Genomic DNA, 20,412 nt, shown 5'->3' with positions numbered 1-20,412 from the left:
ACACAGGGAGGAAGCTCTGGACCAGGTTTCAGGCTAAGCAACTACAGGTGTAAGCACACTTGTACCGTAGACTTGTAGGACACACAGGCAGTGGTGATATGATGGAATCACGTGATGAAGCCCAGCCAATAATATCATGGCATGACTTCAATGGAGTAAAATTGAACAGTTTTGCAACAGCCAGGTGAAAGTGGGTACAAGAGTGTGAAAAGGAAAATAAAGATTCCCATCCGAGATTCAATTTTGTCTCTGCCTGAACACTATTAACTAAATATTTATATAGTCCGAAACAATTTATTGATTATACTGTATAATCAGAGCCTGATTTTACTGATATAAAGAATACATCAATAATTAAATTTTCTAAAATATACAAAATATTCTAAAATACACATATATTAAAAAGGGTGTGTACTTAATTTCCCTTTCCTGTCAAAGATGTGTATATCTCAGGCACAAGCAAGGTTTCCTTAAGATTTGGTGTCAGGGACCATGGATGGGAGATATTCTCTTCCCTAAGTCTCTCCCACCTCAACATGAAGACATAGTTACGGATTCTGAAAAACCCAAGAGCTTCATGTCCTATCTGTCTTTTCATGAGATCAGATAATTTTCCTCAGATTACCCCCATTTTGTATTTTTTGTATTTTATAATGCATGTTTTACGATTGATGAGGTTTTAAGTACAGAAATATATCCCTAAATTTTGAAGTCACCATCCCTACTCTTAGGATGCCAGATTTTTGAAAAGTCCGAAATGGTGGGTTACAAATGTAAAATGGTTTTACTTTTCCTCGAATTATTGCTTCCAAACATGCTTTTTCAAAGTTCTCTTTTCTGTCTCTGTCTCTCTCTCTCTCTCTTTTTGGAGACAGAGTCTCACTCTGTTGTCCTGGGTAGAGCACCTCGGTGTCACAGCTCAGGCCAATCTCAAACTCTTGGGCTCTGAGCCTCTTGAGTAACTAGGACTTCGGGCGCTCACCACCACAGCTGCCTAGTTTCCCTATTGTTCTTTAATTTTAGTAGAGATGGGGTTCTCCCTCTTGCTCAGGCTGGTCTAGAACACCTGAGCTCAGGCAGTCCACCCACCTTGGCCTCCCAGAGTGCTAGGATTACAGGCGTGTACCACCACGCCAGGCTTTCTTTTCTGTCTCTTAATAGCAGATTTTGAGTATAATAAATCCCCTCTGGTTCACACTCGTTTGCTTCCCCAAGGTCATCAGCATTGGTTATTGATTATAAAGCAGAAATCATTGGTTCCAGAGTCTAGTATCTAGAGGACAAGGAGCTGGCCCAGCTTTCCACACACACTGCCTTCTCCTTCCTTCTGGGAAGCAGGATTAAAGTCTTTTGGCTAAATGGTTGCTACTCGAACTATCCCTGCACTGTTTCTTCTGTGGCCATGCCCAATAAGCCATTGACATTTTCCAGGTGGCACATGCCGCAATGCTAGACATCTCCTCAGGGGATGATCTCTGATCCTTTAAGGAGGCCTCACTGGGGAACCTCTTAACTTTACAAGTCCCTGACAGTAGAAATCTCCTTCAGCTTTATGCTTGTCTAAGGTCTGCTGTGTCTGGATTCTAAGGCTATCAGTGTGGGTCCTCCCATTCTGATGATGTCTGCTCTCTCTGCCCAGCTACCACTCTTCAACTCTTTACTGCTCTAATGCATACAGAAAATAGAACAGAAATTCACACCAAAGCAGGAATTAAGCTATCCAACTATGTGAAAGCATGTGCAATCCTCGAGTAATTCTCTTGGTGCTCCCCTCCCTTGACCTTGCCAGCAAGGAAGCACATTCGAGAAGAGATTACTAAGCCACAGCGCTGCCCATCAGAAACTGTCTTTTCACTTAAATGATTTCTTCAAATACCCTCTCCCTGTAGTCCATTCTCTCAAATCAAGAAAGAGGATGTTTGTGGAATATGCAGCTATAGTTAATATAGAACGCTTGCTCGGTTGCTATTGATAAGTACTAATAAGTAGTAATTGTCTTTTACTTGTCTAAAAGAGAAGTACCCACCTGCTTTCGTTCTTGTTGGGACCACAAGAAAAAATACTATCGGATATTCTGTTACATAAGCATGTTCAACAAAACCAACAACAAATATGGCTATATTATAAATCAAATTTAGTAATGGTTTCTTGTACATAAACTGAAATAAAGAAAAGATATGTGAATGTTTAATGTTTGAAATGTTAATCCAACAATCAACTGAAACTTTAAATGATCAATTGAAAAACATGTTGCAAGAAAAAGACTATCACGAATAACAAAAAAAATAAAAAACAGAACAAGCAAATGCAGAGATAATCATTAGAAAGAGAAAGATGACCTATTCAATTATTGAAACACAATTTCTAGGCAGGCAAGGAAATGGAGAATGTTTGGGGGAATGATATTGTTAGTTTCTGTTTAATGAAAACATGGTAACAATTTTAAGTGTGTACATGACTAGTGCCAATTATAGTCTTTGCCCAAATAATTCTACTTATTATGGAATTCATTCCTTTCATTCCTAAATATATCCAGGGAGGAAGAGGTTCAAAAGAGAAGCCTGCAGTATTTTTGAAATGGATTTTTAATAGAACGTGCATAAAATAATGAAACACAAAATTAAAGTAATCTGTAAAAAAATAAATGCCTTTTAAATTTCCATACCTTAAAATAGTAAAAGTATATTTAAATACTGGATTACTGTCCTTTATACCTAGATGACATGTAACTATTTGTTAAGATTTTCCCACATCCTGACCCTGATAAAGAAGGCAAATCTCAAAGGGGCTAACGGTCACACTCCCGCTTAGTGAGTGACACTGATAGATTGTGACGGCAACCTGACATTGTCAAGATTTGTTTACAATGAAAATGACGGCAAGAGCAGGCATTTACTCCATACCATCAGAGACCACTTAGAAGGATTTCAACTCCATCTCAGCAATGGAAACAAGACTACCCAGTAAGAGTAAACATTAGTCACAGGTGCTGCAGATGTTCAGCTGTTATTATCCTTTTCTTTTTAATAACTATGTGAGCCCAGACGATCTACTTTAGCAAACGTAAATGTGAAAATCTTCTGGTGCTTTGGTTTGACTTCATTATCTTTATACAAAATGAGGAGAGAAGAAATCTTTTAGGGGTGTAATTAATTGGGGACACAATTAAATAGTGGTTTAGCAAAGAAAACATCAGAAATACATCCTAACTGGTCTTGCAAAATAATGCCCCCAGAGAAGGCCATTTCCAAAGCCTAAAATTTGTATTTGCAGACACAGCATGTTTGATTTGAAAGTCCTGAAGAAAAACAGAACAGAATGGGTTTCAGGCAACACAAATCCTGCTTGGCTTAATCTTCTAAAATCAAGTTATTTTTCTCTTGAGAGAAAGAATAGTATTGTTACAAAATCTAACTATCCCTTTATCCTATACCAAAGATATATCATTCACAGAAATATGTTCCTTTCCAGAAATAATTAGATATCTTTTCTTCAGCTATCATTAACTAAACCATACCATGTCACTTGAATGTAACACTATTTTTCCTTTACAAAGGGTCTCCTATTTTACCTGTGATGTTTTCTTTTGAATGCAGAGGTGTTTTGATATATGCTATTTTATGTACAATAGTGATAATATAATACTGATGTTATTTGTGTTCTTGAATTTATCAGAACTATGTTAATTCTAAATTTCTTTATCTACCTGAGATAGTTCTGTTGTCCTATGTACTCACAATGTTGCTCAAAGTAGCAATGAGACTCTGCACAAAGTGGGAGAGTAATAGAACCATAACTGCTTCTTTTTACATTTCACCTGAATATTATTTATCATAGCTAATTACTGTTGAACTAAAAAAAGGTACATCAGAGATGACATGCACGTTCATTACGTTAAAAGGATACGTAATGAACAGGCAGATATTTACCAAAAAAACTCATTTTTATACTCTGGAACGTTGGGCAATTATGGAAAACAAGAAAAGCATTAGAAAACCTAACATAGGCAATGGTTTCAATTTGAAATAGCTTTGATTTTGAATTCACAAAAAATATTAGAATGAATTACTAATATAGATAGCTATGCTTCAAGCATTTTTCATTATATCATACCAAATTTCAGAAAGTTTCAATGAAACTTAAAAATAGAGTCACAGTTATAAGGATCAAAGGTTAAGTACTACTATATGTGCAGAGACAAGAGAATTATATCAGAGCACATTTTGCTTTGTGATGCTGTTGTTGTCTTTGGACTCACTAACACCATGCTCCAAGTGTGTACCAGGTAAAACGTAGCCCCGAAACCAGCAGGCCCCAATCTTTTCGGCATCAGGGGCCTGTATGGGGAAGACAGCTTTTTCATAGATGGAGGTGCAGGAGGCAGATCTCAGGGAGTGCTAGAAGGATAGGGATGGCTGCAAATACAGATGAAGCTTCTTTCCTAGCTAGCCTGCTGCTCACCTGCTGTGCAGCCTGGTAGTACGAGACAGGAGCCTTTATGGCCCCAGGAACCAGTCTCACAGAGGACAATTTCTCCGTAGACTGAGGGATGGGGGGCGGGTGAAAAGAGGACAGGAGGCAAAGCCAAAGATGGAATGCTAGATGCTGTCCGGTTCCTAACAGGTGGAAGACCAGGGGTTGGGAACCTCAGGCCTAAATTAAACGAGACAAAACAAAACAAACAAATACAGCCTGACCAGATACATGTGTATTTGTGCAGCATTTGGTATATAGAAAGAAACAGTAGCCAGATTTAATCTATATTGACTAAAACTTGGGGTGTCTGCTAATATGGACTATGAGCTGATTGTGAGCAAGCACCAAATGTTCTTGGTGGAAGTTATACTGAAAACAAATGGTTCATTTCCACAGCTTAAGTATATAATTCTATTACAGTCAAGGGCAGGGTAAAAATGATTTCACTTGGTACACATAATCGTTCCAATATAAAATATATTCAAACAATTTTTAAAAAAAGTGGCGTGGTATAATGTATCTCTGTTAATTTTATTTTACAACTCTTAGCCTTCTCATTGCCCATGTTAATGAATTTCTACCTTTTCCTGCTTTAACTCATCAATTATTCTTTCATTAGGCAAACCAATGAACTAGAAATTCTTCTCTCTAAGGATATTGTAATTTCCCTGTAGGTTTACAATCACATCAAATAAAATTTCAAGTTATACTTTCTTTACTGCTAGTGAAGTAATCAATGTCAAGGTATATAATATTAATAATTTTATGCTCATGTATTGGGTTATCCACAGGAAGTTGAAATAAGTTTTCATGTCCACTACTTAATACAATGTTTTCAGTTTTCACTTATTTAAGTTGAAATTGAAAAATTGTGTTTCCCTTTGGGCCAAAATTGAATTTTTTAAAAAGCACAAAACCCTCCCAAGTGAGATGGGAATTACCTTGAGATTTCTTGTATGTATGAATCTAAATGTTAGGTTATCTCCTCCCTAAACCTAGTTAGCCCCAGACAGTGACATCGCGGACTAGTTTTATAAGCCAGAAACCTAGGAATCATCTTTATCTTCCCCCAACCCACCAGAGTTTAATTTCTTTTCATGTCCTGTTGACTTCATCTGTATAATTTATCTCCAACCCTCCTTTTTCTATCTTAGCTGTTGTAAACAGATTTTGGATTCTCATTACTTTTAATTACAAATTTCACACTGTCACTCCTTTGCTTAGAGGTCTTCAATTACTGTTTTATTTTTACCATTGCCATTAAGAAAAAGGTCCAATTTATTTTATCTTAATGTAAGCTCCATGGGGTCAGGACTTTGTTTATTTTGCTTATCATTGTATGCCCAGCCTTTTTTTATACGGTGAGACTAACCCCAGTCGTACTTGAGCCAAGAGCTCAAATCCAGACTACTTCTTACGTTCATACACATGGTCAACATCAGTGGGGCATTCACAACTGTGAAGGTATAGCCTTTAGTATTGAGCAGGTTGTGGTATAGAAGAAAGATACAGGTATAGAGCAGATATTTACATACTTTGTCTTCTTTAACTAGAATTATGGGGAAGTTAAAGACCAGGAAATATGCTTTGCATTTTGGAAAATAAACCTGATGGAACTTAGTGATCATATTGATACAAATGGAATGAAGTGAGTAAAATAAGAAAGATGATTTGGGCACTGAGATCAACAGCTGTTGTATGGGGCCATCAATAATGAGGCAACACCAGTGACAGTGTATCTAATATAGACCGCGTACCTGCAATGTGTTGGGTCTGAATCCACAACCCAAGCTTTTAAGCAACCTCATAAAGAGGACCATATTACCATGAATAAAAATCAGTTTAATTTTTGCATGGTCAAATATGATATGTTTCAGAAACAGTCAAGTAGAGACTGACAGCAAGCAGTTAGAAATATGGGACTGAAATTTTGAAGAAAAGCAAATACAAGGGAGATTTGGAAGTCATCTATTTGGAGGTGGGAAATAAAACATGATGCTTTATGAAGGAATAGAAAGAATAAAGGTATTTCTACTAAAATTATATTTTGACTACAAGCTACAAAATAAGTCCCAAATGAACCAGGCTAGATAATTTAAAAAAACATCTCGAGGAGCTGAGCAAGAATAAGCAAATATTGGTATATGTGTACGACTCCTACGATTTAATGTGGGTTTCACAGGTTACAACAAATTCTTACTACCAAAGGCTGTGCTAATGCATTTTTATATAATATTCAAGTCTCTCGACTTCTAGGCTAAAACATTCTTTTTAATAAGACAATCAACATGAATACACGAATGCCTGACTTGTCTTAGACCCTCAATTAATAATGAATGAATGTATAAAATTATGATTACCTTAAAGATTTAACAATCCTAACTACTATTTAAGATCAATGACCTATCCGAGGACAAAAAACAAATAGACACAACTAAGCATAATTTGTAAGGATGCCGTTTGTCCAACTCTTAATATGATAATTAGTTATGATATGCAGTAATCACAAGCCCCCCCCAACAAACATGATAGAGACAAGTGGCTTTAAACTGAAGTACTGCATACAAAAGAGCAGAACTCAGCACATTTGAAGGAACACTGAAATAATATTATATTATAGTATAGATTACATGCAGATGGCAGACTTGTTGAAAGCCACTGTTTATATGAAACCAAATCATTCTGTCCAGAGCCTCTTTTATATGTAGTGAAGACATTCTATTCTAAGATTTTTCATCAGTTGTTCATGGGCAGGCTGGAGAGGAGGCTTCTGAGGTAAAGATGACCAATAAAATTTTGGTTGCTGGCAATGAAAAATTACTTAAGAGGATTACCAGCAGTATAGATAACTTTATCTTTACCTTTATACTCCAATTTGAGAATTAAATACAAGCATTCATTTTTATCCCCAGAATAAATGGCCATGATATTCTTTTTAAATTGGTGGGACAATGAGATTAAAATAATAAAAATTTTTTAAAACTGTGTTTGTAAATGAGGATTGATTTTCTGACAATATCAGCTCTCACTGATGAGCAGTAAGTAAAATTTCAATATCCTTATTCACTTTTTTATTTCAAAAATTATCTAGTATAATAAGTGTTATAATAATGTGACCAATGAAAAATATAAGGGAGTATGCAATTTACCAAAGGTCACTTAATGATTCCACAACCAAAAATCAAGGGCTGAACACAAGTTTTAGTTTCACAAAAACAATTACAACTCAGGGTGGTATTTGACTAAATAAGTGACGTTCAATGTTTTTTTTTTTTTTAACCTAACATTTTTTTCCCAACATCAATAATTAAAAAGGCATATGTCTTGTTAAAACATAAATGATGAATGATGAAACTGCCATCTCTTCTAAAATAGTCAAACATGATTTTTAAAAAATCTTCAACTTAAAAAATTAGTATCCATCTAAATTATCACTACAACAAAAATAACAGCTATCTAAATGATCATTACCTATTATCATTACCTACAAATAGTAATAAAGCTACCAGAGTTTAAATGTTTTCAGTGTAAAGATTAAGATATCTATTAAAAGTAATTCTAGGACGTCCTTAACTAATAAAAAGTAAATAGCTATCTGATTGGAAAATGACCATCTATAATAAAAAGTTACTATGACATGTTTTTTTTCCATAAAATATGGCACCATTCAGCTTTTCACCTATTCTGTTCCCCATTCTCCCACATCACTGCATCAAGGAACATTATGGCTGTAGTCCACGGTGCACACACACCCTCTCTTGTGCAGATATGACCAACCTACACCTGAAGTAACCGGGATAGATATCATCTCTTGTTAAAATTACAGAAAATGTGACTGTCAACTAACATAATCTATGTGAAATAACCACTTAAGACTTCAACTATAGTCTAACACATGATTTTTCAAACCCAATTAAATAACTAAGAACTCCTTTTAGTTAAAATTGGCTGCAAAGACACTGTTTTCCTGGTGTAAATTTGAAATCTTGCTCTATGGGTTTCTGTGAAGAGCTACTTTTTTACAAAGAAACATCTGGAGTATATTTAGCACTTTAGTATAAAGTCTTTGAACCATGTGATTTTTGGTCCAGAATGTTTATTGCAGCCCTATTCATAATTGCTAAGTCATGGAAAAAGCCCAAGTGCCGATTGATCCACGAATGGATTAATAAATTGTGGTATATGTACACCATGGAATATTATGCAGCCTTAAAGAAAGATGGAGACTTTACCTCTTTCATGTTTACATGGATGGAGCTGGAACATATTCTTCTTAGTAAAGTATCTCAAGAATGGAAGAAAAAGTATCCAATGTACTCAGCCCTACTATGAAACTAATTTATGGCTTTCACATGAAAGCTATAACCCCGTTATAACCTAAGAATATGGGGAAGGGGGAAAGCGAGGGGAGGGAGAGGGGAGGTGGGCAGAGGGAGGGAGATTGGTGGGATTACACCTGTGGTGCATTTTACAAGGGTATATGTGAAACTTAGTAAATGTGGAATGTAAATGTCTTAGCACAATAACTAAGAAAATGCCAGAGGGGCTATGTTAACCAGTGTAATGAAAATGTGTCAAACGGTCTATGAAACCAGGGTATAGTGCCTCATGATCACATTAATGTACACAGTTATGATTTAATAAAAAAATAAAAAGATAAAGTCTGTGAACCATTGGACAAAGAAACATAATTGTGTTGTGGACACACCAATAAACAAAAATGTAGAGATGACTTGTATTTCAATGCATGTGTGTACAGATTGCTGTGGTTGGGGGGTTGTACATTTATCTATTTTAAATCCAATTGACTCACAAAAGTATTAAGAGTTGAATAACAGAAGAAGGCATAATTTTTGAACTGTATCAAATCTCTACTTTCTGGTAAAAACAATTTTTTGAAAATAATTTTATTGTGTGCATTTATTTAAGTTAATGTATTTTTTAAAACTCTGGACGACAAATTAGATGACTTTGAAAAATACTTTGAGTTCTTGTTTATTCCAAAGTTAACATAGCAGCATATTGGAAATCTTGGACAGAAAAGAAGAAACCACCAGACTATTAAGATAACAATATTGTCACAAAAAATAAAAACAAAGAAAAAGGACAGAAAACACAAAAAGTTTTGAATGTCAAGAATGTTGTAGTGTACAGGCCAAGAAGTCAGAAACTATATATTTTTTTTTCCTACGGGCGCTGGGACCAATGATCACCAACTGCCCAATTACCAAAAAATAATGCTTCTGAAATCTCTTGATGTCGATTCTGCACCAAGAGCAGTTGAGTTGCCCCACATGTGCTACTCATGACAGAAGCCCTTTTATAAGCCAGAAACTATATTTAAACTCCACTACACAACATACAATTTATGTTTCTGTATACAATTGAATGATAGAATGTGGTGCCACAAAGTAAACATTGAAATAATTCATTTATTCATTCATTCTTTTAATGTATACTGAACACTGTGACAATCATTGTTGTAAGCATTGGGACGATCACAGTGGACAAAGCAGATAAAAATCTATATTCTCTGGGGGAGGATGGGTGGAGGGAGGGTAATTGGTGGGATTACACCTATGGTGCATCTTATAAGGGTACATGTGAAACTCACTAAATGTAGAATATAAATGTCTTACCACAACAACTAAGAAAATGCCAGGAAGGCTATTTTAACCAGTTTGATGAAAATATTTCAAATTGTATACAAAACCAGGGCATGGTGCCCCAGGACTGCATTACAGCTATGATTTTATTTTAAAAAATCTATATTCTCATGGAGTTTATATTCTAGTTGGGAGGAGGGTGATAAAATAATGAGCAGATATATACAATGGCATGATATATTCATTGAGATACTAATAGAAGGATGAAAAGGGTTGTTGCATGTATACATGTGTATTTGAGAACAAGCAAGCATGTGTGTCAGGGAAGTATATTTTAAAATAGTTTATTAAGGGAAGATTATTCTGAGAGGATGGCACCATAAAGCATAATCTCCTCTTTTTCTAGCAAAGAAAGCTAAGGCTCAGCATGATTAAATTAAATGCTTAAGGCCACATAACTCTTTGGAAAAGAGCTGGACTTGGAATGTATTTGTGTAACCCTTTGCCCTAAATCCTTTCCACTGCACAACAGAGCACGCCACGTTCGGAGCACTGGTACATAAACGGTGGGTCTGGATGACAGCTGGGTAGCTCATTGACTGGAAGAGAAAGTACATGTTAGGGGAGAATGAGCAGTCAGAGGGAATTAAGTAGGCTGGGACCAGATTATGAAAGTTTTCAGGTGTCAGGATGATGAGTTTGGTCATCATCTTAGGCAGAGGAGAGATATGATTAAAGTGATGTATCAGATAGTCAGAAGGAGGAGAAGGGACTCATCATCGGGAATAATCATCCTGAGTTCTGTCATCCACTACATTGACATTGATATGACCAGGGAAGGATTCCCGAATCTCATATTTCATGCCACTGGAAAATTGATGAAATAGAAAAAAAAAAATCTTGTATTCTTTATCATTAGAGTTTTCTAAGAAGATGATTGAAGAACAAATTAGTTTCCAGAGCCATACATGACAAAACAATTATGCTGGGTGAGGACAAGTGGTGGCTGCATACTCAACTCCATAGTCAACCCTGTATCTGAACCCAATGGCTTGTACTACATAGTTCCCTCTATATTTGCAATAAAAATGTTTTTCAAATAAAAAATTAAAAGCCACGTGTATCATATTCAGAAGCCTTCATATAGACATAATTTGCCCATTCTTGACAGGGCAACAGCTTACCAGTGACTATGAGTCATCAATATGGAGTCCTATTAAAAAAGAGAGTACTCAGTAGAGTCAGAATTAACAGACGCTTTCAGACCATCCCTGAATAACACAATTAGATATAGTAAAATAGGAATATTCCCTCCACAAAAAATTTGAGATTTAATATAAAGGTTTCTGAAATGCAACAAGGTTAGATTTAACCTATTTATAGAAAAATTAAGTGGCAAATGTGTTTCAACCCTGCTATTTCTATAATACAGAATATTAGACACATCAACAGCTAGCAAAATGGTGTTTACAACCCTGACACTGAAAAATATGCACTGGTACCATAAACAAAACAAACTTACTATCTACTTTACTCACCATTCATTACTACCCTTCGCTATTCATAATTTTTACATTCACTAGCATTCCTTAGGACGGATCTCTCAAAAACATGCTTGAAAGGCTTGAATGCTATTATGGTCCTTTACACGAAACCATATATCAAGAAGGCAACAATTTTTAAATGATGCCACGATGATTTTATGTCCAACACCATACGCAACATCCCGTTTGATGTGTACACCAAAATACATACGTGCAGAAAGGACTTATTTTCTTCAGCCTGATAAAATTATAGAGCATGATTACCCTTTGTTCGGCCCAGGGAGGGATTTTTTTTTAAGCTGTAAAATAATTATATTATTATAAGTTGCTCACATCAAAAGAACACACAATACAATTATTTTCATTTGCATGAATTGTCCATTTATATGTTATCACTTACTTCAGTGATTTTTATTTTCCTTTCCCGAAGTTTTTAGCTTAATTTCTATCTTTCTCTGGGAAACTTAAAAAACCTTATCCAATCTAACATGGCTGGAAGAACTTTTCAAGCAGCTTACTATGCATAGACTGCTTCTCAAAAATTCACAAAACAGCCCCAATAGCAAATGTCATTTCTCTCATAGTTATAAAATGCAAACTCCAAGTGTTTTATCCTAATGAATAAATGAGTTTGTCCTTTATGTATAAAATATAGTTTTTGTTTGTTGCACAAGTTTTTAATAATAGATGAATTTTAGGTTTGCTCCAACGTATTCAATAAAGTGTGATTAATTTGGTTTTTCAAAAATGCAAACTAGACATTACTATATTACTTTGCAAAATGCACAGCTTGCAACATTATTGTCTCAGTGGGATCTTAAATTGAATTGTAAAATGTGTCTTATTTCCAGTTTGATTTATGTAAGAGATAGCAGTGGATAATGCCTCTTTTGAAGTTTCACTGCTTTGTGTGAACAAACAACAGAAACCTAAAATTCACGGTATCGTGTGCTACAAACCAAAACAAACGCTCAGGTTTTATGCTTGAGTGAAATAAAAACTTATGATGGACTCAGAATGCCACATTTTCAGTGAAACAACTTTTTGAAGTTTCCCATGATGATGGATTCTACAACACATTTTTGACATTTTCTGTGATTTTTATTATGATATTTCAAGTAATTACCAAATCATGTTTTCTTCTCTGAAAAAGCTTTCCTGTGCCCTGAGAATTAATCTATGATACCATTTAACTTGGCTTTTTGAAGTAAATATCACCAGATAAAAGCCAGCTGGATCTGAATAATAGGATACTTGAATGAATGTATTAGTGTTTGAAAAAGAGAGTACAAATCTTCTAAAAAGATTAATTTCCATAAAAAAGATAGCTCCCAGATCTACAAAAGAATATATTCAAAAACATAATAAACTCTCAGAAAGAAAGGTAGATTAAAGTAAAAGCTGCAGCACCTTGTTACCGCAGCTGTTGTGTGGCAATGATTCTGTATCAATTACATTTGGTTAGTCCTGTAGGGCTCTTCAAAGCTTTGTGTGAGGAGCCTGAATGTGGGTCCATGTGACGCTGTGAGTAATAACTTCAGCAATTAATTCTGATGCAACACCACATTCATTTCTGCTCTTACTCTCAATATTTAGAATTTGAGAGAAGCCACGAAAGTTCTGATGGAAACATATGAATCTAGTGAGGACATTCTTTGTCACCATTTATTAAAGACGTGAATATGAATTTTTCTTTGTTATGAAAATACTGCAGCTTTATCACAGGACAGAGGTGCTGACATCATCATATACAAAGACTTGATTTGGCCAATAGACTTTGTTTTCAATATCCTGTTTCAAAAGATGTCCTCTATAAAAGGCCATGGATTCTGTTCACAACTTCTCCAGTTTTTACAATTACTAAAAAAAAAAACCAAAGTTTAATCATGCCTAAACTCCTCTTGGAACTATAATATACCCTTCTGTCTTGAATGCGACTATGGTCCTTTATACAAAACCATGAGCAAATATGAAAAAAATTTCATTTTTAACTTTGATTACATTTGAGAAAAATGCAAATCTGTTTAAAACTTAACATGGAAATGCTATATTTATATTAAATAATTTCAAACACAATAGTAAAAAAGGAAACACAAATATAACAGTATATTTTAATTCTGAAGTCTTTTTTTCAGAAACAGTTCGTAATAACAAACAAAATAATGAACAAAGAAAGGAAATTAACCATCCAATCATAACAAATAAAAGGAATAACCAACAAAAGGAGATGAGTAAATCATGTTGTCTGTCACATTTTGACAGTAATTCTAATGTGTGGAAATAAACTGCTATTTTCCTTTATTTTCTTTTATTTTTTTCTCCTTCTTTTATTTTTTCTATAGTAAGTACATTGCCAAAAGCAATGCCCAAATACAATGTACCCTAGTAATTATAAATGTGCGCTGTGTCCACTTAAACTGGGCAAGTTGTTTAACTATAGTGAGATGTTTAAATATTAAGTCAGTGTTCAGTCTAATAAAGATGCAAAAGAAATACTGCTAATACTAGCAAAAATATCATTCCCTATGAAATCCTACAGGATATTTATCAAAAAATAAAAAGGAAGGCTGCTTTCACTGCACTCTTATTAACTACTAAATGGTCATGACAGTTTTTTATAGTAACTCAAGAATTTCTTTATCATACTTCTTCAAGAAAGCTGCTTTTAGTTAAAACATAAGAATGGCACTTACAAGGTTTCTGCAAACATAACTGCCATTCCATTAAGGAAATGGTGCAGCAAACAGTAAATAGTGGCCTCAAGGGAAATGTAAGTATTGATTTTATTACTGTGTTGGTTGGTTTGTATTTGAAATTGTCAACTCTAATTTTGGACTATGCTTTAAGTATCTTTAAAACTGCTTAAGAAAAGGAGAAATAGTCACTTAAAAATATTGATAATTATTATTTTTTATAGCTTTACATACCATAGAGATTATTTCTTTCCAGCTTTTGGTAGCCTGTATTTTTAAAATAAAAAAAGAAATAATTTTGATATACATAATAAATAAATGACAAATTTTTTTTATTAAATCAAATTTTATACTCATTTTGTAAATTATAAATCAACATTTAACTTTAGGAATAAAGTTAATAACTATGAATGGTATCAATGTAGATATACACTTAATTGAGTTTAGCTTGGAAATTTAGCTTTGAATTCATTAATATTGCAGTTTTGATTCACTTAAAAAGACATGAAATTACTTTGAAACTAATTATAAGCATAGCAATTTCAATCATGTTGAAATAAACTTCGACTCATAGACTCATTAAACAAAAATCATCCAATGCTGAAAAAGAACAAAATTTGCTAACAATATAATTAATGTTTTATATCATATTCATTATTATCTTTATCATCAATTTCCCCTTTACATTTAGGTAAATGACATTAGCACATTTATGCTAAAAATTATAATTAATAACACAGATAATTTTCTTAAACCATGCCAGAGAGCAACCCTGTTTAATATGTAAATTTTCAACTATACCTACGGGGCTGTAAATACAGTCACTGTTAAACTTCCACAATTAACTAAAAGAAGTATTTATGCTACACATAAATTTGGGAAATGTCCTCCGTGGAAATCTAAAGAGGTGAAAATTAATATAAAGAAAACATCATGACTGTTCTTCAGAATAAAAAACATAATAAAGTATTCTTGGGTCCACAAGCCACACAATATGTTGTAAACATTTCACATCAATAAATGAAAGAAAACCTGTTTAACATCTCTAAATACCATTCCCTCTTAAGGAATGTATGAAGAGCATCAAAGGAAAACCTTTCTCAAGGTTATAGCATTTGCATTGTGTTTTAAAATATTGAGAGAGTTGAAATGTCTCTATAAAGTGAAACCTTGCTTTGAAAATGGAATTCTTGGTGCATATTATATATTGAATGTGTGTTTATCGAACTAAATTTTCTAGTTCCGAAGGATTCACTGTAGACTAGAAAGAACTGCAAAGAGACTGCTGGTGGATTTTTATTTGTTTTGTTTTTGTTTTTTGAGAGCATTCTGCTCTGTTGACCCGGCAAGGATACGGTGGCATCATCACAGCTCACTGTAATCTCTAACTTATGGGGTCAAATGATCTCCCTGCCTCTGCCTCCCCAGTAGCTGGGCCTACAGGTGTGCAGCACCACACCCAGAAGATCTTTTTTTTTTTTTTTTTCTTTTAGTAGACCCTTTTTCTTTTAGTTTCTTTCCTAACTTTGAACCTTATGTACCAAGCAAATGCCAGATCTAGCAGATAAAATTTTAGTCCTAGATTACTTACTGATTTAAAAACAGCAACAACAACAACAAAAAATAAAAATAAAAAATAGTAAAATATAAAAACAAATGAATGTTTTATAGAGCCTGGAAAAAAAAATTTTTAGCAAAGAACAAAAATGTAAAGCATTCCTTTCCTTAATTTTGTAATTCTTTACTGTGGAATAGCTTAGAATGTCAGTTCTGTTTTAAGTAACAGAATTGATAACTGAGCAAGGAAATGTAATTTGGATTATAAAATTCTTGCTTTAATAAAAATTCCTTAAACAGTGAAAAAAAAAACAAACTGCAAAGAGAGCAGGTTTTTTTTTTTTTATTAAATCATAACTGTATACATTGATATGATCATGGGGCATCATACACTCGCTTCATAGACCATTTGACACATTTTTATCACAGTGGTTAACATAGCCTTTCCGGCGTTATCTCAGTTACTGTGCCAAAACATTTACATTCTACATTTACCAAGTTTCGCAAATACCCCTGTGAGATGCACCACAGGTATGATCCCACCGATGCCCCTCCTTCTACCCACCACCCCCCCTTCCCACTTTCCCCTATTGTTAGGTTGTAACTGGGTTATAGCTTTCATGTGAGAGCCCCAAATTAATTTCATAGTAGGGCTGAGTACATTGGGTACTTTTTCTTCCATTCTTGAGATACTTTACTAAGAAGAATATGTTCCAGCTCCATCCATGTAAACATGAAAGAGGTAAAGTCTCCATCTTTCTTTAAGGCTGCATAGTATTCCGTGGTGTACATATACCACAATTTATTAATCCATTCATGGATCGATGGGCACTTGGGCTTTTTCCATGACTTAGCAATTATGAATTGGGCTGCAATAAACATTCTGGTACAAATATCTTTGTTATGTTGTGATTTTTGGTATTCTGGGTATATGCCCAGCAGAGGGATTACAGGATTGAATGGCAGATCTATTTTTAGATCTCTGAGTGTTCTCCATATATCTTTCCAAAAGGAATGTATTAATTTGCATTCCCACCAGCAGTGCAGAAGTGTTCCCTTTTCTCCGCATCCACGCCAACATCTCTGGTCTTGAGATTTTGTGATATAGGCTAGTCTCAGTGGAGTTAGATGATATCTCAAAGTAGTTTTGATTTGCATTTCCCTGATGATTAAAGATGATGAGCATTTTTTCATATGTCTGAAGGCCGTGCGCCTGTCTTCTTCAGAGAAGTTTCTCTTCAAATCCCTTGCCCAGCCTGCAATGGGATCCCTTGTTTTTTTCTTGCTGATGCGTTTGAGTTCTCTGTGGATTGTGGTTACTAAACCTTTGTCAGAGATATACCCTGCAAATATCTTCTCCCATTCTGAGGGCTGTTTGCTTGCTTTACTTACAGTGTTCTTAGCTGTGGCAGAAGCTTTTTAGTTTGATCAAGTCCCAGTAGTGTATTTTTGAAGCTGCTTCAATTGCCCAGGGGGTTCTCCTCATGAAATACTCACCCAGACCAATTTCTTTAAGGGTTTTCCCTACATTCTCCTGTAGTATTTTTATAGTTTCATGTCTTAAGTTTAAATCTTTAATCCAGTGAGAGTCTATCTTTGTTAATGGTGAAAGGTGTGGGTCCAATTTCAGTCTTCTGCAGGTTGCCAGCCAGTTCACCCAGCACCATTTGTTAAATAGGGAATCTTTTCCCCACTGAATGTTTTTAATTGGCTTGTCAAAAACCAAATAGCGGTAAGTAGCTGGATTCATCTCTTGGTTCTCTATTCTGTTCCAGATATCTACTTCTCTGTTTTTGTGCCAATACCATGCTGTTTTGATCACTATCGATTTGTAGTAAAGTCTGAGGTCTGGTAGTGTGATTCCTCCTATTTTGTTTTTATTTCTGAGTAATGTCTTGGCTATTCGAGGTTTTCTTTGATTCCATATAAAACGAAGTATTGTTTTTTCAAGATCTTTAAAATATGACAGTGGAACTTTAATAGGGAGTGCGTTGAAATTATATATTGCTTTGGGTAGTATGGACATTTTGACAATGTTGATTCTTCCTAGCCATGAGCATGGTATGTTTTTTCATTTGTTAACATTTTCAGCTATTTCTTTTCTTAGAGTTTCATAGTTCTCTTTATAGAGATCTTTCACGTCTTCTGTTAGGTAAATTCCCAAATATTTCATCTTCTTTGGCACTACTGTGAATGGGATAGAGTCCTTAACTGCTTTTTCAACTTGACTGTTGTTGGTGTATATAAAGGCTACCGATTTATGAATGTTGATTTTGTAACCTGAGACGCTGCTGTATTCCTTGATCACTTCTAGGAGTTTTGTAGTAGAGTCCCTAGTGTTTTCCAGATACACAATCATATCATCTGCGAAGAGCGAAAGTTTGCTCTCTTCTGACCCTATATGGATACCCTTGATCGCCTTTTCTTCCCTAATTGTGGTGGCTAAAACTTCCATTACAATGTTGAAAAGCAATGGAGACAATGGGCAGCCTTGTCTGGTTCCTGATCTGAGTGGAAATGATTCCAATTTAACTCCATTCAATATGATATTGGCTCTGGGTTTGCTGTAGATGGCCTCTATCAGTTTAAGAAAAGTCCCTTCTAGACCAATTTTCTTGAGTGTTCTGATCATGAAGGGATGCTGGATATTATCAAAAGCTTTTTCTGCATCAATTGAGAGAATCATATGGTCTTTGTTTTTTAATTTGTTTATGTGCTGGATTACATTTATAGATTTACGTATATTGAACCAGCCTTGAGACCCTGGGATAAAACCAACTTGGTCATGATGTATAATTTGTTTGATGTGTTGCTGGATTCTGTTTGTTAGGATCTTGTTGAATATTTTTGCATCTATAGTCATTACTGATATTGGTCTATAATTTTCTTTTCTTCTTGGGTCTTTTCCTGGTTTGGGGATCAGGGTGATGTTTGCTTCATAGAACGTGTTGGGTAGTTTTCCTTCTTTTTCTACATTTTGGAACAGGTTGAGTAATATAGGTACTAATTCCTCTTTAAAGGTTTGGTAGAATTCTGATGTGAAACCATCTGGTCCTGGGCTTTTCTTTTTAGGGAGGTTTTGTATAGTTGATGCTATTTCTGAACTTGATATGGGTCTGTTCAACATTTCCACTTGATTCTGGTTAAGTCTTGGAAGGTGGCGTGCTTCCAAGTAAGAGAGCAGTTCTTGCTCTTGTAAGAGAGCAACTAGTTTCCAACTCCTGGGCTCAAATGATCATCCTCCCTCTGCCTCCCAGAGTGCTGGGATTACAGGCAGGAGCCAGTGCACCAGGCCCTTAAGGCTGCCATTCCAAAATGTTAATTGAATGAATGAGATGAAAAAAAAAAAAAGTTTAGCAAAGACAGATGATGAGATTGAGGTTTTAACTAAAAGAATAGGGAAAGAAAACATTGGATTAATTGATTTAAATTTCAAAGATTTTGAAAAGAAGTTTTATTTCATCTTAACTGTCAACCTTCCTGAGAAGTCCATATTGCTTTCTAAAACCTATGATCTTCAAGTATCTCATCTGAGACTATTTCATTCTCCTTACCACTTGCACTGACTACACACAGTTTTAAAAGGAAATTACAGTATGAAACTTATTATAAATTGATGAGGATTTCTAATATAGATTCTAAAAAGCAAGAGTCTTATTTGTAATCCATAATTTTAGCTATCAGCAATTTTCAAACATTTTGGATCAGGACCTCTTCACAGATATACATACAAGAATTATATTTATCAATATTACCATGTTTAAGATAAAAAATTAAAATTAAAAGATACGTTTATTACTTAAAATAACTACAAATTCATTGACTATTAGGACAAACAACATATTTTATGAGAATTAAACATATTTTAAAAATACAATGTAAAGTAAAATATTTTATTTTATTCCTCTGCAAAATTCATTAGTGACTGCCTTGAAATTGGATTTTCACATCCACTTCTGTACTCAATCTGTTGTGATGGTCATAAATTGTGTAGCCTTTACAAAACTCCACTGTCTACTCATGAATGAGTGAATGGAAGTATTTAAAAAGTAATTCATAAATTAGCATTCTTATGAAAAAAGTTGTGACCTCTTGAATTCCATGACAGTGCTGAGAAACCTTCCCTTCCATGGGGTCCTCTTGTGGTATCTGATGACATTTTAGGGAACTTAGGACACTTTAGAGCATCCCAATTATGTATTAATCTTACAAGTCAAATACTACTCTAGGTTGACTACAGATAATAAGAACAAGACTATAAAAGTTATTGTAATGTTTCTTACCCAGAGCCAAACAAATGAATCACATAAAAATCTAGAAATAAGAATCTCTAGACTTAATTTTGCCTCACAAGGAATAACTAGTTATTATTCATCGTGAGAAAGAGCAGAAAGTAGTAAATGTAGGTGTGGTTTTATATATGACCTTAGTAGTCCTTGGAATAAAAACTCTCTACATACCTCAAACACCATATCAGGAAAATGGGGATAATATCTATTTACAGAGCATGCACATGATTAGGTGAGTTGATATATA

The 20,412-nt window shown here is 34.6% G+C and overlaps 1 protein-coding gene and 1 non-coding gene across 3 annotated transcripts in view; both read right to left on the bottom strand.

Moving 5' to 3' along the window:
* DACH1 (dachshund family transcription factor 1) overlaps window positions 1-20,412 on the bottom strand; it is a 446,358-nt gene that overhangs the window by 149,944 nt on the left and 276,002 nt on the right. The window contains exon 4 of one of the 2 annotated variants that reach the window (XM_053563860.1): window positions 14,554-14,586. The exons of the other annotated variant lie outside the window; for it this stretch is intronic. Within the exon in view, the coding sequence (XP_053419835.1) occupies window positions 14,554-14,586 (33 nt within the window). The remainder of the gene's footprint in view (window positions 1-14,553; window positions 14,587-20,412) is intronic. 2 annotated transcript variants of the gene reach the window in all.
* On the bottom strand, window positions 9,666-9,799 carry LOC128567116 (U11 spliceosomal RNA). The gene has a single exon (XR_008374779.1). It is a non-coding gene; the product is annotated as a U11 spliceosomal RNA (small nuclear RNA).

This window comes from Nycticebus coucang, chromosome 15 (assembly GCF_027406575.1).
Source record: "Nycticebus coucang isolate mNycCou1 chromosome 15, mNycCou1.pri, whole genome shotgun sequence".
Classification (NCBI taxonomy): domain Eukaryota; kingdom Metazoa; phylum Chordata; class Mammalia; order Primates; family Lorisidae; genus Nycticebus; species Nycticebus coucang.
Note: the sequence above shows the minus strand (reverse complement) of the source record. Positions and strands in the feature narration are given on the sequence as shown.